The 26,703-nt window shown below is 37.5% G+C and overlaps 1 protein-coding gene across 2 annotated transcripts in view; it reads right to left on the bottom strand.

Annotated features, from left to right (window-relative positions):
• CPED1 (cadherin like and PC-esterase domain containing 1) overlaps nucleotides 1-26,703 on the bottom strand; it is a 250,109-nt gene that overhangs the window by 34,867 nt on the left and 188,539 nt on the right. For both annotated transcript variants that reach the window (XM_019750063.2, XM_019750062.2), the window contains 2 exons: nucleotides 9,957-10,074; nucleotides 3,209-3,345 (listed from right to left, as the gene is read on the bottom strand). In XM_019750063.2, the coding sequence (XP_019605622.2) occupies nucleotides 3,209-3,345; nucleotides 9,957-10,074 (255 nt within the window). The remainder of the gene's footprint in view (nucleotides 1-3,208; nucleotides 3,346-9,956; nucleotides 10,075-26,703) is intronic.

The following is a 26,703-nucleotide window of genomic DNA, read 5'->3' on the forward strand; positions in this document are numbered from 1 at the left end:
CTTAGTTCTGATTTACACAACCTTTTAAAATATAGATTTGGGGATTTTAAAAAATGCTCACACATTGTGAAAAATGAAAATAATACAGATAGCACGTGACCTGGGCAGTTGCATGAGTCCTGTGCTGGGTTTTTTGGGCTGCTGTTGGCTTCTTAAAATTCTCAATAATTTTTGAATACAGGGTCCTGTTTTCATTTTGTGCTGTGCCTTGAAACATTTGTAGCTGGTCCTGTCACCACCCCACCCCTCTTCCACTCCTTTCCACTTACGTAATCACTCTTAACCGTTTGTTACTTCCAGAAATTTTCTGTGTATGTAAGCATGCTTGCATTAGTTTTTCCATCGGTGGGGTTATTCTATACATATTCTATACTTTTTGCCTCCTCAATGTTGCATGACCGAGTTTTTCCATTAAGCAGCCTCCGCCTGCCGAGCACCCATTTCCTCCTTGCCCCAGGCAGCCTCCATACTGCTGCGGGATGCGTTTTCTAATTCTGGTTGTGCTTCTTCTCTGCTAAAAATGTACAATGCTTCCCTGTTGTGTATAGAATAAATTAGTGCCCTGGTAAACAGAACAGCTGTAGGACTATTGCTAGTATGCTGGCAAGTTTGAGTTTCTGAGCACGCAGCCCTGAAAGACGCCTCCAGACCAAGAATCACTAACCTGAGTCCTTTCTGCTAAGCAGCCAGCTAGCTGGTCTCTGCTGGGATCACCTCATCTGAACATGGGCCTTTACTTTCAGACCTTGCAACATCCTATCTCTCTAACAGTTAGGAAAAAGTGACCTTCCCCTTTTCTTACCATTACTTTGTAGAGTTGCTAATAATCAGGCTTGAAATTAGCAAAGACTGTATTAGGAACTTCATATCTGTGTGCCCCCCAAATTCTTATGTTGAAACTCTAACCCCCATGTGATGGTGCTAGGAAGTGGAGCCTTTGGGAGATAATTAGGTTTAGATGAGGTCACAAGAGTGGAGGCTAATCCTTATAAGAAGAGGAAGAGACTAGAGTGCTCTCTCTCCCCTCCCCTCCCCTCTCCCCTCCCCTCCCCCCTCCCCTCCCTTCCCCCCTCCCCTCCCCCTCTCCCCTCCCCTCTCCCCTCCCTCCCTCCCCCCTCCCCTCCCCTCCCCTCCCCTCCTTTTCCCTCCCCTCCCCTCCTCTCCCTGCCTTGTAAGGACACAGCAAAAAGGCAGCGAACAGAAGCCAGGAAAGGGCTATCTCCAGAACCCAACCATGCTGGCACCCAGGTCTTGGACTTCTCAGCCTCCAAAACTGTGAGAAATAAATATCTCTTTAAACCACCCAGTCTATGGTATTTTCAGACAGACAGGGAAGGAGGCTTTTAGCTTTCTACAGAATTGGTTAATCTATAGCATAAGATTAGGTCATATAGACTTATTATTTTACAGATAAAGGAAATGAGTCTGAGAAAAAAATATGTCATGTCCAAAGCCATGGAATTTAGTGATGAATTTAAGTTAATATCTACTGCCCTTCAGGTTAATAGATTGTGACATCTTGGAATTTTCCTGAACCTTCTAAATTCTGAGGTCGGAATGGTATTCTGAAAGAGCTTAGAGAAGTCTGACTGTTATGGCAACAACTGCTTTCATTGCTTCCAGCCCTGCATTTCTAAGATATAAAGGTTAGATTGTCCAAGTCGGTGGTTAAATGTCTGAGTAGTAGCCACTCACACACATGTGTGATCACAAATTACTCAAGGTCTCTGAGCTTGAATTTTTGTACGTGGAAAACAGATATAATATCTACCTCACAGAACTCTGATTGGGAATAAACAAGATTTTCACTTATCTGTTTAATCAACAGATATTTATTAAGTGACTACCGTGTTTCCCTGAAAATGAGACCTAACCGGAAAATAAGCCCTAGCATGATTTTTTCAGGATGACATCCTCTGAACATAAGCCCTAATGCATCTTTTGGAGCAAAAATTAATATAAGACTCAATCTTATTTTTGGGGAAACATGGTGTTATGTATTAAAAACGGTGTAAACAGTGAGAGATTATGGCAGTGATTCAAACACATTCCCTGCCCTCATGAAGCTAACAGTCCAGTCAGATGGAAAGTGGGAGAAAGCAGCACACTTCCTTGCCCAGGATCAATGCTAAGTGAATATTAACTGACAGTTAATAATTTCTAAATGTTTGATTTTTAACCCTTCCCTTTAAAAAAGGAACTAATACTGCTGCTTTATCTGTAGAGATAGCCTCAGTCATAAAAAGTGGGGTATTTACATTGGAATCGCATTGAAGACATCAACTCTCTGCCCTGCCCCTCACCCTGTCATCTTCTGAAATCATTTGCTAGTAGAAAATTTGAACATCACCCTAATCTGAAAAATGGGCATATATTCAGTCCAGTGCCCTTTTCTTTGTGCATTAATAGAGCTTTTTATTTTTTTTAAATCAGTTTTTGAACTTAGTCTTGCCGATGTGCAAGAGTTTACAAACAGTTGGTAAGGAAATGCCCCTCTAATAAAAAGTGCTTTGAAAATCTGGATGAGGCTTACTTACTTCGTGGTAAACAAGCATCTCAGTTCACACGTTCGAGAGCTCTGCCGGAATCTACCTAGTTAGTCAGAGGGCGTCTAGCAAGAAGACACTGCGTGTTGGAGAAATCAGCTTAGAAGCCACACGAAAGGAAAAGCAGCCTAGTGAGGTCCATGCGAGACCTGCTCGGGAGTGTGAAAGAGATCAGGGAGGTTAGTGTGAAAGACAAGGCCGTGCACCCAAGTCAGCTCCAGCAGAAGTGAGTCTCACATGCAGGAACAGTTCAGTGTTCGTGCAAGCTACAGAGGTCTCTTTTAACGGCAGGGCCTCGCTACAGCTGCAGCTGACACTGCCAGCTGCTCTGAACCGCCAACTGTCAGTGGACATGGCAAACTCTTACCAATTTGTGCTGAGAAAACCAGCATGGAATTGGATCAGCACAGGACATGACTTTAATATCCTCCATCTGTCAAGTAGACTTATTTGGAAATAATTGAGCATTTTTGAGCAAGAATTGTTAAGTCTCTTCTATGATAACATTTACCATTTACACAATTCAAAAAGCCAAACTGCATTCGGGGAGTTATCTTCTGCGGAATGAGAGAGCAGGAATTGGTCTAGCAGATACAACGGTAGGGCCGTTGGTGCTGCAGGGGGCTTAAATTAAAGGCTCCTCCCACTGGATCAGAACCTACCTTCCTTCCTTCCAGGCACCGCTGCAGCTGAGGTTTAGTTAGGACACCATATTGGCAGTTGTGGGGCTGCCAAGTTATTTCTCTCCAGTCACAGGTCCTGTTGTCGGAACAACTAAGGCAAGGTACGATCCATTGGCCTGGAATAGACAGCAACACCTCCTTTGGCTCAGTTTCTACTGCTGCAATTATAGTTTGCTAGTAACTTTAGAATTCAACTATGGTGCACCATCACAGAACTTGCAGTGAGAAGAAGATCCCTCTTATCATACAAACCCAGTGCCACAATGCGTGACCCGCCAACCAAACAGAATTGCAACATGTAGTAATGTTCGGAAATAATACAGTTCAAGCTGAAATCAGGTCCTACATGAGTTCTGTTCCGTGAAACCACATACTTATAAAAAATTAAGTAATCAGGTACTACTCAATTATTACTTATTCTTAAATAGTACATTAGGCACTTAATAAGACCAAAGCAGATGACAGCCACTAATATTGAGGCAGTTGGACACCAGTATTCATTAGCCGAACTCATGCTTAGGTTAGTAATCCAATCATAGACATATTCCCTGCTCTCAATAGAGACAAGAGATAAGAGAATTATTTTAATATTCTGATCGTGTATTATTTTGAAGACTAGTTCCTTAATTTGATCGATGGTCTTTTTGGTGTGAAGCTCTTCACCTCTTTTTAGCTCCATCGCCTCTATTTCTTTAGCTGTTAGATGAAGTATGTACTGTTCTACTCACACGATAAGTGTGAGGATTGAATGGGATACTGTATTCATGTACTGAGCACAGTTAAACATCATCTCCACCTGTGTTACGAGCAGACTTCAGGCATAAAGTAAGTCACAAGCTTTCGAAAATATTTATAAGATAAATGAATATTCTCATTGCCTTTAAGATCTTTTCTATTGGATTGATAAAGTTATATGCATTCCAAACACTTTAGCTTTTAGTGTGGGTAGATACATTAATAATTTGTTACAAAAAATATCAAGAGACGATTTCTGATTTTTCCTTGTTTATCGTTTCAGGAATGGAGTGGGAGCTAGCACCCTGAATGCGGAGCGTTCATTCATCTCCCTCGTGCAGATTGGCCTGAGGCTGCAGCGATCACCATGGGCTCTGCCCTGCAATGATCGGTCTTGTTCATGTTACTATTACAGGTTCTTCTTCAAAACCTTGAGGAGCTAAATAGTCTTAGCTACTTTTTGAGGTAGAAAGGAAATATCCGAATGGCTTGATCCATTCTGGCTTTGATTTGTGGTTCTGCTAACAAAAGTATCTGGTGCAACATTAATTTTAACGGGAGGAATTTCTACTTTCAGGGGATGGATATGATGCAGTTTACATTTCATGACCTCAGGGATGACAGAAGTGTGTATGGGAGTGTGTGTGTGGAAATAGTTACAAATAGTAAAACTTGAAAGGCCATCTAGTTTATGGCTTACGAGTTGATCACTGAAAGGAAAAAAAAAAGTGGGTATATTGAGAGAGAAACTGCGGGAGATAAATATTACTCTCTATGAGGATTTTCATTTAATACATTATTGAAGTATCTACCCTATTAGATGTTAGGGTAGATACTAGTGTTAAAATACTACAACAATTTAAAAAATAGTTAACATTTTCATCACAGCTGCCAGATGCTACAGATAGTCTGAGCACTTTAAAGTATTAACTAATTTAAGCTCCTAATTATAATGTTAAACCTCAAAAGTTTATAATCAGGTTAGAAGATTATAATTTATATATGTAAAATAATTATAGCATAATAATAGATAATACATAATTGAGTAAAAATATCTGTGAGGTACTGAAAGAGCCTGGGCTTTGGGGACATAGCTGAGCTCTGCCTCCAGCTAGCTCTGTGGACCTCAACACTGCACATTGGGGTCACGGGTAAAGCTTTTTTAAATTGTCCATGCCCCGGTTGTTTCCTGGATTGATTAAATCAGAATCACTGGCTATGGGACTCAGGAATCAGTATTTGTTTAATGCTTTCCATATAATTCCATATGCAGCCAAGTTTGAGAACCACTGTTCAACTTGTACAGATGACTTAATTTTTTCTCTATATGGAAGATATAGCACCTGCCACCGTGCCTCCTACCTAGCAACTGATGAATATATATTATTCCCCCACCCCCACTTTCAGAAAGCCATGATTGTTGAAAATAAAGAAAGCATCATGGGGGACAGAGTTGTCTGGAAGGTTCCATGGCGTACATAAGATCAGGTCTTAAGGATACATACAATTTAGAGAGATGGAATGAGTGGTACTATAGGGACAGTGAGAAGGAGTGAGACTGAAGAAGTGACTCACCTACAGAATAGATTGTATACACTAGAGAGAAAAAGGTCAGCTGGTGAAAAGGTGTTTCTCAAGTTTCCATATGTACTCTGTAGCAATAGCAGATACAATGCAGAAAATTCAGGAGTGTGGGTGTTTTGACATCCAAATCTGTTTTATAATTTTTCTGTGTTTTTTTTCAGTCAAAATACAGCTTGCTTTCTAATTCTGATTTTGCTCTAGCATTCAGGATTTGTAATCAATAATCCACTCCACATCTTTGCTTGGCCTGATTTAGACACAGCCTCAAGTTTAACACTTGTTGATGAATTCTTCAAGAAAACCTCCTTCTGGAAGAGCCTTTCCTTCATAGAGATGTGCCTTCCGTGGGCATATAGAATCCTCCTGGATGGGGTTGCAAAGGCCCTTGGATCTCCTCCTTTCCATCATTCTGATAAACTGTGGTCCACAGAGTAAAATGACAGCTGTGGGATCACGTGTTTGTGACAAGGCTGGACCACAACTGAGGCATAAGAATCTCCAATTTGCTGATTCTTTTGTCATGTTGGACGAGGTCAGCACAAAATCATCACTTGAAAATGAAATATGGCCTAACAATCTCTTTGGTAACTCATATAGGAAAACCTACAAACAAGTTGCTTTAATGAATTTATTTTTATATAGCTCTGAATTTATTCAGTGGGTTTATGTGTTGACAGACTATGTTGTTGTTGTTTTTTAATTGATAATTTTCTTTCTAATAGGATGAGGGGATGTTGGGGACATAAATGTGCTTCTGCTAATGAGATTATATTTAGTAATATTTTGAAGGGCTCAGTTTTCATCAGATCCTTGAGTATCCAAGAGTACATGCATTCTCTTCCCCAGACACCACCATCTCCACTTTGCTGACAGCTAATTTTGTACAAACTGAGGCCCTCTTTGGCCACTTGTTGCTAAGGCTGAAGAAATAAGCGGCCAGATGCAAGCACAAAGATCCAAATATGGGTGCAATTAGTTTGTGGGCATAAAATCACATGCCCATAAAAAGGACGCCCGATTGGATCTCTGAAACTTGGCCCCAATGGTTCATACTACTATATATTTATACAGTCATAACACTTTGCATTTTTGTATTGGTTAACAATACCTTTTTTATTGTGATTTAGTAATACTGCCTGAAATAGACATCTGTATAACATCTGCAGGACTGGAGTTCCCTGACATTTTAAATGATACCAGCTCTTAACTAAAATTGTCAAAAAGAAGGATATAAATTCTATGTTACATATTTAAACATTGAATTAATCAAAGCTGTGATTTCTGAAATAAAATATGACATGTGTTTTGGGGAATAACATTCTGAGGGATAAAACTGCCTTTGGGAGAAATTATTTGATTTATAATTATAGCTTTGTATTCAATGCAAATTAGATTTCACCCGATTAAGTGAATCAGATTGAGTGGCAGAATGGAGAAAAAAATTCAACTTTGTGATTTAGAGCCATGGGGAGATGTGAAATCATATAGATGATAACACTAAGTCCTGACTCTATAATGCTATAAAATAAAAAAGTTTTTACTTAAGAAGAAAACTATATCTGTATTTTCAATATTGAAAGCATTAAAGTATAAGTTGTCATATTTCCTTGCTAAAATGAGATATGATAAAAGCTTTTGTTTTCGTATCATAAAATAAAATCTGAACTATTTTCCTTAAAGGTAATTCTCATTCAATAACCATTGTATAAATTTCTTCTTTCTCCAAATTAGAAAATTAATTTTTTCTTGTTTAGTAACAGATTTTATTCTTAGGTTTGTGTATTATAGTTAAATTATTTTCTAAAGGCTAGAAATCAATGTAAGAATTTAAAAAATCCTGTCACTCAAAATTATATTAGCTAGTGTTATTGAAAAGACATTTTTCACTATCATTACATCAGGAAGGTGAGAAAATAAGTCCAATTCTGTCAAATAATTGTAATATGCTGTGAAAATCAGATTTTTGGAATCAATCTGTGGCTATATCAGCTAAATCTAGATCGTCTTAATGAACTTCCAGTGTTGTCTATCATAACACCTTCTTCCATTAGGAGGGAGTCCTACCTTCAGGGAAGGAAATCACCTCTGGCAGCAGAAAATTCATTCTTGCAAACTGTTGTCCCCAGTCTCACTCATTCACTTTGAATCTTTAGGTCTTTAGGACCTCAAAGGCCAACCAGTTATCCCTGGTTGGTTGTGCCCTGGCTCCTCACATTCTTCCGTGGAAGGCAGGCGGCCATGGATCTTGGTTTTAATTCCACAACCATTTTTAAATCATATATTAGACAGTGGAAGATGAATGAGGGACAATCTCTGCTCCGGAGAAATATATAGTCTAGGGCAGTCATTAGTAAAAACTTATTGCTCATGCACCTTTGAATCATAGTATACACATACTGTAATATAATACATATATCTCTATATGTACATATTATGTCCATTAAAAACAAAAATAAGAAGAATTAGATAAAAATAACTGTACATGTATTTCAGTCATCATTGGCTTCATCCCTGTGGATTGTGCCGTGCTACTCCCTCCCCTGCTCAGATGTATCATTCCACTTTGAAGACTACTGATTAGAGAGAGAAAAACATGTACATTAAACACTTGAAACCTAAGAGATAAGTGCTATTGCAGACATGCGCCCAAGGTATTCTGAGAGCACAGCAGAAAAGCTAATCTGAGGGGTGGGGTAGTAAAGAAAAGCTTCCTGGGGAGGAAGACACAGCATCAGGAGAACTAGGCCAAGATGGGAAGAAGAGTCGTAGAAGCAGGGAATAGCTCGGATAAGAGCCTGGAGTCCTGCAGCAGCATTATGGGCATAAAGTGAGGCCAAGAGGCTGGAAGGAATTGGGAGAGGTAGGAAGGGTCGGATTGTGGAGGTCTGGAATTGTCAGATTAAGGATGATGGGCTTGATGGGAGAGTCAATTTGGGGGGCCTACCTGCTCTAAAGAGTCCTAGCTACACAAGTTGCCAGAAAGCCCCTGTTCTATGGTGGCCTCTCCTGTAAAGACCAGGCACATATCGGGGCCTGGCCGAAGTTACTGCCAATTTAGTGGACCAGAAGCTGCCATTTCTTGAATCATCTCAGTAACGTACATTTAACTTTTTGTTGAAGAACTTTTGATTTGGCTCCGTAAGAGGAATAGCATTAAGTTGTTTTACGATTCTCATAAATGGGAATCTGATAAAAAACAAACAAACAAACAAAAACAAAAGACCTTAACTAGACATGGGTGTCTCCTTTGTATGCAAGAGTATATATCTCATTTAGCTGAGAGAATTCTATCATACCACCTGACACACCGTAACGGGCAAATCCCTCTTTATGCACTGACTATAATTCATTATTTAGAACACATGTTCAGGAATGGGGATATGCCCACGTTTGTTAACTGTGCATGCCAAATTGCAATTCGTCCCGCCCATTTGTGAAACTCATTTTCCAGTAAGGCTGTGGTGTGAAGTTCATGGCAAGGATAGAAAAGCTCCTGAGTGTTTTTTCAGACTTTTTGGATGAAGGGGGACCTGGGGTCAGGAGATTGGAGTGGTAACCAGGAATCTCAGAGAAGATATTCCCTGCTCCTCTTATCAGCTTAGAGGTGTATTCAGTCCCAGCTTTGGCTTGACCCCACTGGTCTCCACTGAAAGAATGGGTGTTCCCGGGAAGGAGAGACTGGAAATGTGGAGAGTGGCCCTGCAGGCTCTCATTCCAGGTCTGCTCTGGGTTAGGATTAAACAATGGAATTTGAATTTGACATCACAATTCTCCTGCCTCTATTAATGCTCAATATATGGGAGACATTAATGATCATTCCCGAATATATATTTTTTAATTAAAGGAAATGATTTAAAACTGAACATGTATTCTTTGCAGTCCTTTGATTCACAAGATCAACAGATATTTCTTTTGTTCCTGCTATGTAGAAATTATAGTGCTAAGTGGATTGATACAGTGTACCTGAATCAGACTCCTGGCCCTTATGCAATGACAGCCTGGGAACACTGACATGAAACAATTAATTACATGCTTAATCATTTAAATAATTGTGAAAACTGCTATGGAAGAAAAGCACAGTGTACTATGGGGATACAGAATCAGGAAACAAATCCGAGGCTAAAGGAAGACTCTGGCACAAGGAACATATGAGCTGAGCTCTGTAGATGAATATGGATTAACTAAGTAAAAAGCAGAAGGTGAAGAGAAAAGTATTTGATTAATCAAAATATTTCACATATTAAAACAATGCATTTACATTAATTCTATGTGCTGCAATTCAAACGAATGAAAAAGTAAAGTATTACCTTGATTGCTTTGTTCAAAGGTAGTTTAAATAAGGATATGTTTATCTATTAATATATTAAAGGATTTTTTTAAGAGTAGTGATATCCAATGTGATAGTCACCTTTTGTGTCACCAGAAGGACAAATCTTTAGTTCAGATTGTGAAATGGCTTCAATGTAGTCAGAAGAAATAGGCTGTAACCCACAGGTTTCCTCTGGATGAATCAGCAAACCACAATCCTGCATTAAAGTGATAGAAATAAATTAGCTGCCATAATAATTAACCTGACCCACAGTAATAAAATCGAAAAAATAAAATTTTCTGTGCCAAGTAACGTTTATGGATAAAAAGGGGCAATTCTTATGTACCCTTCTTTGGTTATTGACTTATCAATAGTTGTTTGTGCTACAAGGAGCTACTTGCATTAGGGGATTAATATAAATTCTAAAAAAAAAAAAAAAAAAGAGAGAGAATAAAAAAATAGAAAATAGAAAACAACAAAAAAGAAAATATATAAATTCTAATGACAATTTAATATTATTTTGGCACTGATATTCATGTATTGCTCTGTGAATTTTTAAAGAATGGTTGCAAGTTTTCCTTTAAAAATATACCCATGTGTTGACACATTATAAATATAATATACTCTAATGAAGAAGAATATAATCCTCTAATATTGTGGAAAAGACAGTTAATGAGAGAAAGGAAATGGGGACTATCGTAGAAGAACGTTAATTTAATAGAGGGATTTTCTTTCAACAAACATTTATTAAGGACCCACAATATGCCAGAAATGTAGTCAAATACATGGATTTTACCCAAAATATATTCATGTAGTTATAAGAGCAGGTAAACCTCACCACAATGAATATCATTTCAGAGGTGTGGTTTGGACTAAGCAGTGCCATCCATAGTTTGACAGGTCCAGCAGGTCGGACCGCAGTCACTTTCTCTTAGCTTTTTCTTCAAAGCACCAATACCTGCTGCGTCCTCCTATCCTACCTCACCTGGTTCCACTGCCATCCTTCTCACCAGGTTCTCTCAGTCTGTCACAATTTAGGGCAGGTAAAATTGCTGTAATCTCTGTCAAGAATGCTTTCCCCTCATTTTGCATGGAGAGCGTCTGTAAGGTCTTGAAGAGCATTCAAGGTCTCAGCAAGAAATTCTAGCACAACTAGGTACCCCTGCTTTTGTCTGTGTCAGCACCATTTGCTTCCTTCATAGTCTCACCATTTGATAATGTTTATTTGTGTCTTTTCCACTAGACTGAATATCCCATGAGAACAAATAATGATTTTACACATCTGCCCAGTCCCTGCCATACAGTAGGCAACAATCAGTACTTATTAAATTCATAAAAGGTTAGAGTTGTCTTCCTCTTTATATGACACATTCTCAGCAATGGAGAGAAATAATTGGATTGACCTCTTCTTTGCTCTGTAACTCTGCCTATAATGAGCAATTTCTAGTCACCTTTCCTCATGCTCTGAAATATCCTAATCCCCAACTCAGATTCCCAGATCGCACATGAAAAGGTCCAGAATATCAACGGACAAAAGGCATGGGGTGGTGTACAGACTCCTTGAAATCTTGATTCAGTAAACCTATTTTCATTTTTAATTCATGACTGAAACTAAAGTTTAGGAGACTGATTAAAGATTAGGAATGTGATTTGTATTAAAATGTTCATTATAATAAAGCAATTAAAAATAATACAAAGTTTATAATAATGTGAGGAGTTTTTAGTATGAACAAACATCTGTGAATAAGGTGTGTGTGTGTGTGTGTGTGTGTGTGACATTTATGTATACATTTATTTTTGGTGGAGATGGGACCTTTTTTAAGGCTAGAAAAAAATGTCATTATGCATGTATCAGATTAAAAAATTTTTACATTAAATGTTAGGGAAACATTACCATTATACACTGCTGATGGGAGTGTGAATTAGTTTGTCTACTTTGGAGAACAGTTTATACTAAAATTAAAATTCACAGACTCCATAGCCCAGAAGTCAGACTTCTTAAAGGCTAATCTAGAGAAACTCTCATGAAATGCATAAAGAACATATTATAAGGATCGACCCAAATGGACTAACATGGACAGATTTCCAAGGCACATAATTAAGAAAAACCAAAGAACATGTTTTGTTACAGGACAATACCTCCCATATGAAACACATCATGGATGTGCCACTAAGTCACCTAAATTCAGGTATTTCAGATTCAGTTGTGTTCGATTTATTAATCATATAGATATTTTTCATTACATATAATCATATATATACATTCAAATGATGTTGAAATGTTTCTAAAAGTCTGTATTTAGTTAAATCTTTGCCTGAAAATTATTGTTTGGGGTCTACGTGCTGTGTATGTTCCTGATTGTGCCCTAACATTCGTCTGGAGGGTATTAGAAAGGGAGTCCAGACCGCAGCTGCCGAAGTCCTAGCGAGTCTGTCCAGCTGAAGCCCTGCATGTAATTGGCACACATCAACCAATGAGGAAAATGTACTATTACGTGTGCTGATGGCTTGCTCTGTGGGAAATAAGCTCAATCACTGATGAGTGGATGTGGGCTATTTCAGATAGGTTAGTCATAGGCAGTCTTTCTGCAGAGATGACACCTTAATGGAAGAATGCAAAAAATTGGGGGATGAGAATTCCAAGAAGAAGGAATTGCATGTCAGAGCCCATGAGGTGGGAAAAGGAGTTATCTGACATCGTCAGTAACAACAACAGCAAAAAAAGTTTTTTAACAAACTGATATGCCAACAATCTGTATTTTAACAATCAAATCATAAAATCTTTTCTTCAGATGGCACATCCAAAGTTAGGTACTATAAACTCTTAACTCCGATGAAACGTGATTCATTAATAACCTGGTCCTAAGTACTGTGGGTACATCTTTAAAATGGAAAGGTATTAATTTAATATCTAGAATGTACAAAGTGCCATACGAAGAATGCGAACCGCTGACCTCAATAGACATCGTCTAACTCTTCGTCAGAAGTTTCTTCTTAATCTTGAGATGAGATCTGTATCTAATTTGTTCAAGTTACGTTTTTAGGTGTAGCTTAGAGCAAATTTACTATAATAAGCATGTTTTCTGATCTGACATTAAAGCTACTGAAACAAATGACTGGCAATAGAGCATGATAATGCCTTTAAAGTTTCAGTGGTTACACTTTCTGAATCCCTAGGACCCCACATATGAACCCATGTGATAAACATAGTGAAGAACACAGAGGAGCACAGTGTAAGTAGGAGGCGCTCTGTGACTGCTCCCAACACTTAACCTGTTGGCCTTGTCTTTTGTTTGAATGGTTACTGGGCCTAGTGCTGTTTCTGCCTCAGTTGGAGTTTCCCATTGGGCACCTACTGTACAACCGTCGGTAGGTCACCAGTGTTGATTCTAACTAACCAGCCACGACTCCAGTAAATTCCAAGACAGGACCGGCATCAAAGCCATATTGCAAAGGACAGACAGAACAGAGATTGAGAGATGGACGGTAGATTTGGAAGTAAATAAAATTCAAAGTCACACCCTCTTCTCTGTAGTTTAGGCCAAATAATATTCTGTTGGAGTCTGTACTTCCTTTTGAATTTCTCCTGAGAAGTTAATCTCTGTTTGCAGTTCATATATCCTAATCCTGATGTTTTGGAAAGCCAGGGCAGCCTGCTTGGAGTAGATATTAATCATTTTCTAGGAGCAGTCAAACAACGTTACCCTTAAAGTTGAATGAAACAAAGCACATGGCCGAATACAGACACATGTCCAGAGACTGGCTGAAAAAGTTTAGGGAGTTAGGAGAAGAAAAGGCAGTATCAGTACAGCTGGGCAGGCTCTGTGCACGTTTTGTGGGATAAGAGCATAGTGGCATACAATGAAAGGTGGAGGGAGGAGAGATGCAAGACTCACATTCAATGATCTCAAGGACTGCAGCAGACAATGTCAGGTGCCTGCCTACACAATAGCCATTCTCCCTTCTTGTTTTCTAACAGAAGGACCTTTGTTTTGTTGTAGATAGCAATGCATCTAACAGTGAAAAAACCAAACAAACAAAACTCTACTTCCCTGTCTCCTTTGTAGAGGAGACTGTATGACAGAATTCATACATGGCTGTGTGACAGAATTCTAACCAAAGAAATGTAAGTGGAAATCTGCTATGGAGTTCTGGAAAAGTTTTGCTTCCATGATGCCACTTTTTGTTTGTTACTCTTGTTTCTTCTTACTGCTCGGAATGCAGATGTGGGCCTGAGAAAGGAACAGCTATGTTGTGACCACGAGGCAAACATGAGCAGAAAGAAAGACCATGGGCTGCCTACCTCTGCATTTCTTGCTACAGGAGTAAAAACAATCTCCTACTTGAAAGTGTAAGATGCAGCCAAACTGCTCTCTTTCTCTAAGAGTTTCATGAGACCTATCCTTCTAAGGCCATATGAATTTTTTTGAGTATTTCTTTAGATTTTAACAGTGATTACCTCTACTAATAAAAAAAGGAGGCGGGGGGAGAAGAAACAACTTAATCTTGGCAAAAAAAAAAAAAGTCATTAGTGTCTCTCATTTCTTTCTTCACAGGTGTGATTAGTAATTTGGTCAAGTTCAGGCATATTCCAGAAAATGAATGACAGCTCTCCTGGTCTTAAGTGTCTAAGTGTCTTAAGCCTCCGAGTCTAAGTACACTAAAAAGGTAATGTTTAGCAGAGTTGGTTAACATGGCATTAATCTCAGAAAGTTCCACATTTAGAGTGTATCATTTTGCTAGAGACTTCACAAATTCCTGAGTGGATTGTCATAGCTCGCAGTTGAGTGCAATAAGATAATTAACAGGGATTTTCTTGTTCAAACATGTGCAGAGTATATATGTTTAGTACATAATTAAAACATTTACTTAACTTTTCATGAAGTGCTGCAGTGACTAACAGGAGATGTTAAGGTGCCGTTGGTTTTGCCCCGTGCTGTACCCATGAAATACATGACCACTATTTCTTGTTACCAGGTCCTCTGGAAGCCCATTTTAGTTTCTTACAGAAGTGTGTAGCCACAAAGAAATTAATGGTATTTGTAATTTGTAATGTGATTTTGCTATATTTTCAGAGAAATACTAAATTGGACTATTTGATCTGATAGGTGCCATTAAACTTTCCCTACTTTTTTGGCCCCATGGAGTCATTCCTTTAAGACGAAACAATTCTCCCCTTCTCCCATTAAAATGCCCACCTAACTTCAAAAACATACAGTCACTCCCTGTGGCACACAGTTTCTTCCAGAGGGACTCATTCCCCCCCTGCCCCCCTTCCCCGGGGCTGCTGCTATTTCCAGTAAGTCAGGAGTGACCGCTCACACTGAACAATCCGGGCACAGTCGCCTCCACCCAGAAAGGCAGAGTCCCCTTCTAGATCAGGAATGTTCATTTTCCCGTAAGAAATGAGGTTCCTGAGGCACGAATTTTGCTATCTTTCCCCCAAGGAATCAATTATTTTCTGTCTGCTCATTATCTGTAAATTTCACAACTATTTTCCCTGTATCGTAGTCACCCAGCCATAAATACCAAGTAGCTATTGTGTGGTCCATAGTACTAGCCACCGAATGAACAGTTTTAGAATAATTAGCTGAGGTATACATTAGCAATCAGTAATTATAGCATAATCCATCAGAAATTATAGCAGAATCCATCAGTTTACGTATCATGGTGATCCTAAAACTGAATGTTTTTCATGAAGAGTACAATGCATATAAATTCATATTAAAAGAGACTTATATCCTTTATGGAAGGCAACTTGGAAATATTTCACAAACATAATTATACTAAGAATTTATCCTAGAGATATACTTTATCAAGTCTTCAAAGAAATTTACTGGAGTGCTTTCTGTAATAGAAAACTTGATACAACTTAAGTGTCCAGCAATAAGGAACAGGTTAAATAACTTCTACACCCATATAATGGAATATTTGGTGATTCTTAGAAAAGAAGGATGCAGGTGAATGTATGGAGAGACATATAAGATATTAAAGCAATGAAGCAAGTTGGAAGACATTATGTACACCACAAATTTATTTAAGTAAAATAAAGTGGTAGATGTTACATATGTTTACTGTAATACATAAATTCTGGAATGATCCACAAGAAACTCTGAGCAGTGGCTCTCTTAGAAGATTAAATTGATAGGCCAGAGATGGGAAAGCCAAAATGAACTTTTACTTTTTACTTTCCGTGTTTCCCCAAAAATAAGACTGGGTCTTATACCCTATTTCCCTGAAAATAAGACCGGGTCTTACATTAATTTTTGCTCCAAAAGATGCATTAGGGTGTATTTTCAGGGGATGTCTTATTTTTTCATGTACAACAATCTATATTTATTCAAATACAGTCATGTCATCTTCTGGAACATCGTCATAATGTACTAAATGCATCCGTCTGGCTGAGATCTTAATGGGGGCTTATTTTCGGGATAGGTCTTATTTTTGGGGAAACATGGTATGAGCTGAAGATTTTGCCAATAGTATGAAACATGCTTATAGACATATTTTTAAAAATACAAATTTAAGTAAAGAAAATAATGTTGAAACAGCAAAGTAAAATAATAGAAAATAAGAAAAAGACTGATAGCTCCTTTGAAGGTATCTTAGTTCTCTAGGGCTGCTGCAATAAAGTACCACAGACTGGGTGGCTTACATCAACAGAAAGTTTTTGTCTCCCAGTTCTGGAGGCAGAAATCTGAAATCAAGATGTTGGCAGGTTTGGTTCCTTCTCAGGGCTGTGAGGACTACGGGCCTGTACAATCATTTAATACGATCCTGTGTTCACAGAATTGACAGTTAATCAGAGGAAACATAATTAAAAGGGAATTGGGTGAATATTCCAGGTAGAAGAATGAGCACATGAAACATTCTGGAATTGATAGAAAACATGACCATTTAAGTCCTGAGTGAATGGTGTTTGGAGAACAAGATAGAAGTGGGTAGAAATGAGTACAATTATTTTGGAATCATGATTACCATCCTTGGCTCATTCTAATGAAACAAAATTTAGGATTGTGGTAATAAATTAAGCTTCTTTAATTTTGTTCTGTTTAAAAACTCTTATCAGTTAAGTCTCTTAACTCCATCTCCTTTCATAAAACTTATTTTAAAAATTTATGGAATAGCTGCCTTTTTCAGAAACTACAAAATTAAACATCTTTATTGAGGAGTAAGAGACATTTTGACATTTATTTACAGTTTGTTCTAATAAAATACTTGCAGTAAACAAGGTTTACCTACATAAATGGCCTTATTTTGAATTTTAACGAAGATGAGTAGCTAGCTAAGTCACTCTGCTTTGTACAGAAGGGATCTCTAAAAGCATTGCTTTAAAAATGGATAATTTTCAGTACTTGATATTATCAGTACTTGATTTTAGTGTAAGTTTACCAATGTTTCCAATTTTAATTGTTTTTAAAAATAATGCAACTTGGTGTTGGGTAGTAGAATTATATATGCGGCTTGACTTGCTATTTATGTTTGGAGTTCATGGTCTTACTTATATATAACACATTAGAATCCATGCAGTAATGAGCCATCACATAACATAACGCTGTTGTGTGTTTCTTTCCTTAAGCAAACATCATCTGACAAAGGGACACACATGATACTACCTAAGACTTTTAAGTCAGTCCCCAATGGATTCAGGGAAAAGGTTAATTGAAACAAATTATAAGCAGATGAATTAGTTCTACTCAATTACTGCGAATCAATATTTGAAATACTCCTTTATATTTCTCCTGCATTCCAAATGCCTGAACTAATATGCATTTTTCCCTTTTGTAAGTTCGATGGCCTCCAAATTAACTAGGATGAGGCCAGTGTGATCTGCTTGCTGAGGTCCATTTAAAAGGCACCCTCTATTCTCAATTTAGAAATACATGTGAGTCTCTGGGTTGTGTAGAATTTGGACCAAAAAATTTAGTGAGATGGGGCCTGTGGAATGACTAATGTTTCCCACTTCCGGTGAGCTAGAAACTCCAAGGCAAGCAGCCTTTGTTGTGGTCTTTCAGCACTTCTGGTTTGGGATCCAGATGGAATCCAGAAGGGTCGATGTGAATGCAAATGAAAAGAAAGAATCAATTTGTATATTTGGATATTTGAAAAAGTTCAGTTCTTTGTGAACAAAGAAGTGAGGAATTGGAACCGAATGCATGACCATGGGCTCTCTCATACTTTGAAGAATCGGGATTAGTTTGGGAAATGACAAAACAGTAACACCAACAACAAAAAGAAAAGGTTATTTCCCATTTGAAAGGAGCAAACCTATTATTTGCAGACTGAAGCAGAATAGTAGTGAGTGAGAATAGGCAGTAAGCTACAGAGATACTTTAGAAGACAACGTTTAATTGCTGCGTACTTATCAGTAATGATAACACCAAACATAACAAGTGTGTATATCACATATTAAGTAGCAAGAAGGCTATTTACAGGAGGTATTGACACTCAGAGTGAACATAGCTACCAACGCAGTTATTCCAGCATCGACTGTCCCACTCATAAATAGTCCACTAATAAAGCATATGAGGTTGTGATTCTTAAAAATGTGGCTTTGGCAGGGAATCTTCTGCTTGCGTGGCACAAATAGAGTTGCCTGTTTTAATAAAACATGCAGTTACACTGGACACCATGTGGGCATTTCTGGACACCATGTGGGCATTTCCTGCCTGCTTTCATCTTGGTAACTATTACACAAACACACCTATACAGGCACACACAGGTCCATACACCCAAAGATCCTTAAGAATTGGGGGGCTTTAAAACTTGAAGGGAACTTATACCAAGTGACATGTGGAATGAATTATGCTACAAAAGAATTATCTCATTACATGTATTAAGTTATGACTTCCACCTGTTTTAATGGTAATTGTTTAGTATTAAATATTATTTTTAAAGATTACCCACTTATCAGCATCTTAATACATTCACAGTTAAGCTCAAAGCATGCTAAATGAAGCTAAATTCTGTCTAGAAGAAAACGCTGATACATTCAAAACTGAACATCCAATGATACTGTGAGATCAAAAGTTAATATAATTTTTAGTATAAACATATCCTAACATTATAAAAATTAGATACCTATGAAAATAATTGTGTTATGATGGGACAGTCCTTCTATGTAGTTTTATATTTTCATGCATATTAATCAGACTTTAAAAAATATTCTAAATATACTATAGGAACAGTTTAAAGGTAACTCCTCTAAGATGTTTATTAATTACACAAGGAAAAATGTAACTTTACAGTGGAGAAACCCAGCCAACACTCCTGTCAGCAAGTGACCAAATGAAACACATCGTTGCTGCAGTATTCTTTCCACAAATGTTTAACTTCATATAATCAGGGAAAAACATCATATCATCCCAAACTGAGAGGCATTCTAAAATATAACTGACCTGCATTCTTCAAAATATCAAGGTCATGAAAGACAAGGAAAGACTGTGGACTTGTCACAGATTAGAGAAGACTAAGAAACACGATAACAAAAAGCAATTAGGGATGGTGGAACAGAAAAAGAATATTATTTGAAAAACTAGTGAAATCCATATAAGGTGCTTGGTTAAGTATATATATTGTACCATTATTAATTTCTTAGTATTTTTAAAAAATTTCTTAGTATTGATTATATTGATAAAGTACCATGGTCATATAACATGTTAATATTAGGGAAAGCTGGATTAAGTGTATTTGGGGACTTCCTGTAACTCTAAAATAAATTTTAAACATTAAAAGATTAGTTTATACAATTTGATAATCATAGGTTAGAGTTTTATGAAGGGCAAAAATACATTAACAATAGAAAAATGTTCTAACCATTAAAGGGTTTTTAAACACTTTTGTTGGAGTTTCATACAGCAGAGAAATGGCTCTGTGTAGTCACATCTTATTAGAAGTCATGGATAAACTGGAATTCCATGGCATAAATTGTGATCAATAAGCATACGGCTCTTAAAAATTGTGGGAATTGTGGGAGGACAGGCCACAGGCTAAAGAAGAGCTAAGGTACACCTACTGTATTTATGGACTAACTTTTTGGGGGCACCGATCGCCTGATGAGTTGACAAGGAGATGCCATTTATAGAGAACCTGGGTTACGCCAAGCACCAGGGTCGCCACTTACACATCACAGCACTGCGACTTTACAACTCTTTGAAGTAGTATTATTATCCTCATTCCGCAGATGAAAAAATAAAGGTTTGTAGAGTTTGGGGGAAGCTTTTCTGAAGTCAAACAGTTTAATAAGTAAAGTAGCTAGAGTTTGAGCCATGGGTGTATCTGACTTCAAACCCACGCTTCACAGACTGAAAAAGAAAAGAAAACAAAACACAACAAAACACACTGTACTAAGAAATGGAGATCATGTTTGTAAAATATTTACAGACCAATTAACTCTTCATCAAGGAAGACTCTTTTTTCATGGCTACAGATGGCATCCCTAAACATAACCAGCTGCACTTTAAAAGGCTTACAGTTGGTCAAAAGTGGGACTAGGCAAGAGTGAGAATGATTCAGGCCAAATCTATTCCCTCCAGTGGAAAAAAAGAGCCTCAAAGCACCTTTCCAGCACATGCTTTCTTTGTCACTCAAATAATTTTTAACTTTGAATAATAGCACTGCAGGAAACTACTTATTAACTAAAGACTTAAAATTAATTCCTCTGGTAGACAATGAATAAATATTTTATATATTCATGCGTGTCATCAAGGAAAATATTTGTTTTAATTGATTTTGAAAATCAACTACTCATTTGTCATGTGTTTTCAGTTCTCCAAAGAAGTTTATAGTTTATAACATTTGTTCGCTTTTTTCAATTGATTCCTTTAGCAGACATCCATTCAGCATCTCTAAGAGCCAGCCACAATCTCTGCCCTCATTGGGTTCTGGCAGAGAAAAAAGATATGTAAACACACAATGGCTATAGAAAGTGCTAAATGCTGTTCTGAAGATTGTTCTGGACACAGTACTGTCACAAAGGAGTGTAATCGACTCTGTCTTACAAAGGAGATTACAACTTGAAATATATTGGAGTTCACCAGACTTGTGGGAGCTGATGGGCTTTCCAAGCAGTGGAAACAACGGAGGCAGGGTTGGGGGTGGGTGGGTGGGGGGGCACCAAAAGCAATTGGTCCTCTCCTGTACCAGTGTCTGCAAAAGAGTGGGCATCTTTTATACCTGAAAACCAACTGAGCCCTGATTTATAAATCACTAATTTTTCTTCCCTGCTGTGCCTATTAGCTTGGGATTCAGTACTTAGCCATAAAGTACACAAGACAATCTGGAACAGATTGGTAATGGATTTTGTCTACTTGTGTTCGGGGACTGTGTAAAGCATATGATGTCAGTTACAAAACTCTGAGGCGGTTTGTTCAGAACCCAACCCAGCCATATCAGTCCAGGCTTTGATATTGTCAGTTATCAGCAAGCATGCCCAGTGAGGAGTTGGCATTTTCCAGTGGAAAATGTGCTATCTTCCTTGGCATGCAATGCAGAATTAAGGTTGCCTGTTTTCATGGAGGAACGAAAGACTCCATGACCCCAGTTATAAGAGAAGGTGTCCTGGAGAAATTTCAAGATATAAGATTGTTATTTAGCTTGTCTTAAATTCCCCCTGGGCTTTAAATTAGCTCATTATTTCCTGAACTTGAATGCTGTTGCTGTGATTTGATCATTACTATTAAGCGGTTGTCACAACTCACTGTGTGGGATGAAATGACTCTTTCATTCAAAGCCAAGTCTGGTGAATGAGTCCTTATAGATCACATATCTCTAAGTCTCCACAGCTTTAGCCTCAAAAGGCTGCTGCTATGAGTCGGGCCAGGTTGCCTCTCTCCGCTCAGCTGAAGTCACCGGGTCTTCCTTCCCTGGCCACATGCTCAGTGGACCTGCCTTCTGCCTTTGCTTCTCCATAATCCACAACCAGGTGGCATTTCAAGCTGCTCTCTAGAATATGTCACTTCTTTGCATTAGTCAACAGCTGTTCTGGGATTCTGCTGTCACCCATCAGATATGCTTGCCTAGCAGAGCTGAGTTACAGCTAATATTGCTTTAAAGTCAGACCCTGGCTTTGTTCTAGAACTTTGCAGTTGTCACCCTGCCCAGATCTGATACTTTATTGCTCCTCAGTGTTTTATCTTTAAAAGGCCAACTGTGTCTTAAGGCTTCGCTGTATTGGCTAACTTTGACAGGTCAAAACAAAGTGGACATAGCTAATTCCCACTGATTCCCCTCTCCTTATGCCAGGTGTTTCTTGTAATTGGAACTGTGTACATGACTGAATGATTTAACAGCCAAGGCTGATAATTGGGGGGAAAAAATAGTATCTGGGAGGATAAATTGCTCAATAGATTGGCCATTATTTTTTATCATTCCCTATAGTGTTTCATAAAGTTTCAAAATACCATTTTAATTGTAGTACTCTAAAAATTTTATTGAAATAAAAATGATATAATAATTTAAAGAGGGGCAGTATGTTCCCAAAAGTGTGTTCCATGAAATATAGGTTTCTGGGAAGTTAACAAGAAGGGTGTTATGTCAAAAAAGAATGGTGTAGACCAACTAAACTAACTTTTGGCAAAAAAAATGAATAAATAAATAAATAGATTTTGCCTATTTTTCACTGTTAGTAGTAAGGCGTTCCACCAAATTTTTGTAATTTAGTGAAGCTGATTTTAAAAATGTTTAGTAATTTGTCATTGTTTATACTGGATATAAGTTAGCTATCTCAGAGAGTTTTAGTTTCCTGAAGAGAAAGTCACTTTTGATGAAATCCCTTTGACCATCCATTAAATAATCTATGACCAGGAGAATCTATATAAACTTAACTTTCTTGGTGACTAGTTAGTGTCGAAAATACTGGACTAAAAAATCACGTGGAATCACTTGTTCTATGATGGGGTCATGAGTGAAAAACTCATACCGTGTTTCCCCGAAAATAAGACCTAGCTGGACAATCAGCTCTAATGTGTCTTTTAGAGCAAAAATTATATAAGACCCGGTCTTGTTTTACTACAATATAAGACCGGGTCATTTAATATATGGGGTCATATATTAAATTAAATAATATCATATCATATCATATCATATCATATCATATCATATCATATCATATCATATCATATCATATCATATCATATCATATAATTTTATATAATATATTATATATAATATAATACTGGGTCTTATATTAATTTTTGCTCCAAAAGACACATTAGAGCTGATTGTCCGGTTAGGTCTTATTTTCGGGGAAACACGGTATGTGGCAGCAAAGACCAAAACAAAAGAAAATACCACAAAGCTATCTGGAAACAACTGACATCATTTATTGTTGTTGTTTTTTAATTATAAACAAAAGAAATATTGTGTGATGATAGACATCTGTCTGGCATAACTAAGAATCATTCCTGGGAATAAATATATTCTTGCGTTAGCTGAAAATTTTCCTTTTTCAATAAATCAGACATTATACACACAATATAATCACATTCTATGGATACATCCATTTCTTTGTTCATTTATAACCATTTTCCTGGGTCTCAATAGCAAAAGTCATCATTCAGGCTGTACACTATGTGACTAAATTTAACTTTTAAAATGAAATTTCTTTTCTGAAAAATATCAGTCATATTTCATATGCTACATCAGATGTTTTCCATTATTAAGCCCCTGAAATTGATTATTATACTAAGGCATTCTCCTATGAAATTCACTTGATGCAAAGCACTGGAAAACAGTTATTGAGGCCAGGGTGGCACATGATAAGAGAGGAGAAGTGTCTAGATCTAACATTATTAGTAGTACAGGGATTGAGGGTGGGTGCAACTGGCTCATGATGAATATACAGGGTAGCAAGAGCGAACTCAATTAAATACCCTTATAAGTTTTGTTTGCATCGATCCAACATTTCTAGGGTTTTTCTTTCCTCTCTTGGAAAAGTTTCTTACATATATACAAATAAATTTTATTTTTTATTTGCAACTACATTTTATGAAAAACGAAGATATGAAAATACATAAATTTTATTTTTAATTCCGTGGATTTCAAACAAAAATATTACTTGTAATGAGAACAAGACATTCAAATACTTTTCTCACAGTTTAAGAAAATTTTGTAAGTATTGTAAATCAACAAAAATTAGAAGGTGATTAGATATTGTAGAGCAATATTAAATGGCAGCAGAAGTAGACTGAGGGTTAGAAAAAAACAATTACTGATGAAATTGTATCTGGATATTAATAAGAACATGTATCCAGAGATTTTCCCTTCATTAGTGGAATAGGAGAGAAAAAAGCAATGTTTTAAAAGTTCACATATTGGTTTCAATAATTTAACATGTAATTTAAGAATATATGCTGGAGGACTAAGACTTTTTTGATATTTTTTGCTATAATTAATCTTAAGCTCCTTAAAAACGATCTAATAAGTATTCTCAGTGAATTTAAGTAGCAATATATAGGTAGTTAAATGAGTCCTTTCTAATGATTTTAAAAATGACTGTGATCATTTCCATATTAGGGAAATAAAAAGCATTATTAAGTGAAAATAATTAAAATCGAATAAAAAGTAAAAGCTTGAACGTCCAGATTTGACTTGTAAGGGAACATCCATGAGTCTTTCTTAGAAAACAGAAAACGAATACAGTTAGAAGTCCATGCGTTCTGAAATTGTGCCTACCACAAGTAACCACTGTCTACTTTAAGACCACAGAGAAAGCCACTTGGCGCTCTTTTCTGAGACTGTATAAAAGGTATTAATGTAAATATTGAGGGAGGCTATATCTTCAATTTCTTTTCACTTATAGCCAAGAAAATTATTCATCATTCACTTACGCAGGGATCATTTGTTATGCTCTCACCAGATATAAGAAATAGAGATGAACAAGATAAAATAACCCCCGTTTTCAAAAAACACAGGGTTAAAAGGGGGAGAGATTTGAAGGATGAATAGGGAGAGAAAAGGAGACAAATGTCTTCAAGAAAAGGGTATAAATATGCAAGATCTAACAATGAGAGAGGTGTGGTGTGCTTTAGGAACATGAAAGACACAGGTGTGGCTCAACCTTAGGTTTTGTGGGAAGCAGGGAGCAAAGCATGGCTTGATACAAACTGTACTAAAAGGGTTTGGTTTTATCTTCCCTCTCCCTCATTCACTTACTTCTGTATGTGGGTATGTATGTATTTATAACATACATATATGTTCATTAGAAAGTAGGAAAAAAAATAAAATTAAAAATAGGTAAAGCACAGATAACATTTTAAATTTTCCCATGGCTCTATACATGCGTACTGTATTTCACGTGTGTACTATACACATAGTATTTATTACACGTGCATGTGTTTTGCAAAAATGAAATGAAACTGTTCACTATCTTTTGCAACCATTTTCCCCCTGATAATATATCACGAAGCTGATGGGAGGATTTTAATGGTCATAGAGGTGGGATGGGATACTGCACATAACAAAGATTTGCACGTAAAATACAGAAGCTAAATTGAAGAGTGCTAACTCTAGCAGGAGGACAGTGGGTAATGAGACTATTATATTATGGTTATTCAGAGGGGAGGTGATGGCAATCTGAATTAGGATGGGGGCAAGAGGCCAGGATATAAGACATGTGTAGGAGGAAGTTCAAAGCAGGGAAGGAGGGGGGAAAGCTGGGTAACTTTGGGAAACTTTGGGCTACAGGATGGACAAATGCGAAGGGAGAAGATGTTTTATGAAGCGAGGTCGAGGAAGAGGTGTTTATTTTAGTTTTCGAGCCCTAACTGCTTGTGGCATATGTAGGCAAACTGCCCCCTGAACAGTGGGCTAACAGGCTAAAATGTAGAATGCTGAAGAGGGGAAGACTATTGCAGAATTTACCAAAATGCTGTTTCTCAGAATCGGAATAATGTTTCATTCACTAGTCACTCGCTGGAGGTTACGAGAAGTTGCACAAGTCCACCCAGCGATGATTTTCAGTCTTTCTGGAGTTATGATGCTCCACCATTGCTTGTTCAGCTTTGTGTTTCCTCTTTGTTCTCAAGAAATCCACCGCTTCACCCATGGCAGGGCTCGGATACAAATTTTTTGGCATAATAACCCAAATCCTTCATATGTGAGATCAATTTCTCTCACGAGAGTGCCTCTCCCTTACTCTTCGCATCACTATCCTGTCCTCCAGCCACACAGAGCCACTTGCTGTTCCCCGTCCTGTCGCCCGAGGACATTTGAGGAGCACACAAAATCATTACCTCTTGTGAGACATCTTTCTTTTTGGCTCCCACTCCCCTTCCTGACCCAAAGATTTTTTTTCTCTGTTTGTAATGTCGTAACACAGCAGCTTATCAAACATATCATACTCCATTTTAACTACCATAAGTGTATCTTATTCAAGCTTCCTTAGATATATAGATCAGTCTATCTATCTATCTATCCGTCTATCCATCTATCCATCTATCATCTATCTATCTATCATCTATCTATCTATCTATCTATCTATCCATCCATCCATCCATCCATCCATCCATCCATCCATCCATCCATCTATCCATCTATCCTCTCTCTCTGTTTGTCTTTCTCTCTCTCTTTGCCCCACAATCTAGATAACAATAACACAGACAATAACATCTGACAAATAAATCTGGGTTTTAAGTCACCTTGGCCATTGTGGAATATATGAGATGGTTCACGCCATATATTTAATCAATACTATACATCAATTCAGTTCTCTCCCAGCTTCTTGGCATGTAATGATATCTCCCTTGGAAATAAGAAAATCTAAAATTAGTTCTCTTGACGAGAAGAAGCAATGTCTCCTAGTGATGTATATAAATGCATGGAGCACTTCCTTGTGTAAGTTTCTGGC

Source organism: Rhinolophus sinicus, linkage group LG11 (genome assembly GCF_036562045.2).
Source record: "Rhinolophus sinicus isolate RSC01 linkage group LG11, ASM3656204v1, whole genome shotgun sequence".
Classification (NCBI taxonomy): Eukaryota; Metazoa; Chordata; class Mammalia; order Chiroptera; family Rhinolophidae; genus Rhinolophus; species Rhinolophus sinicus.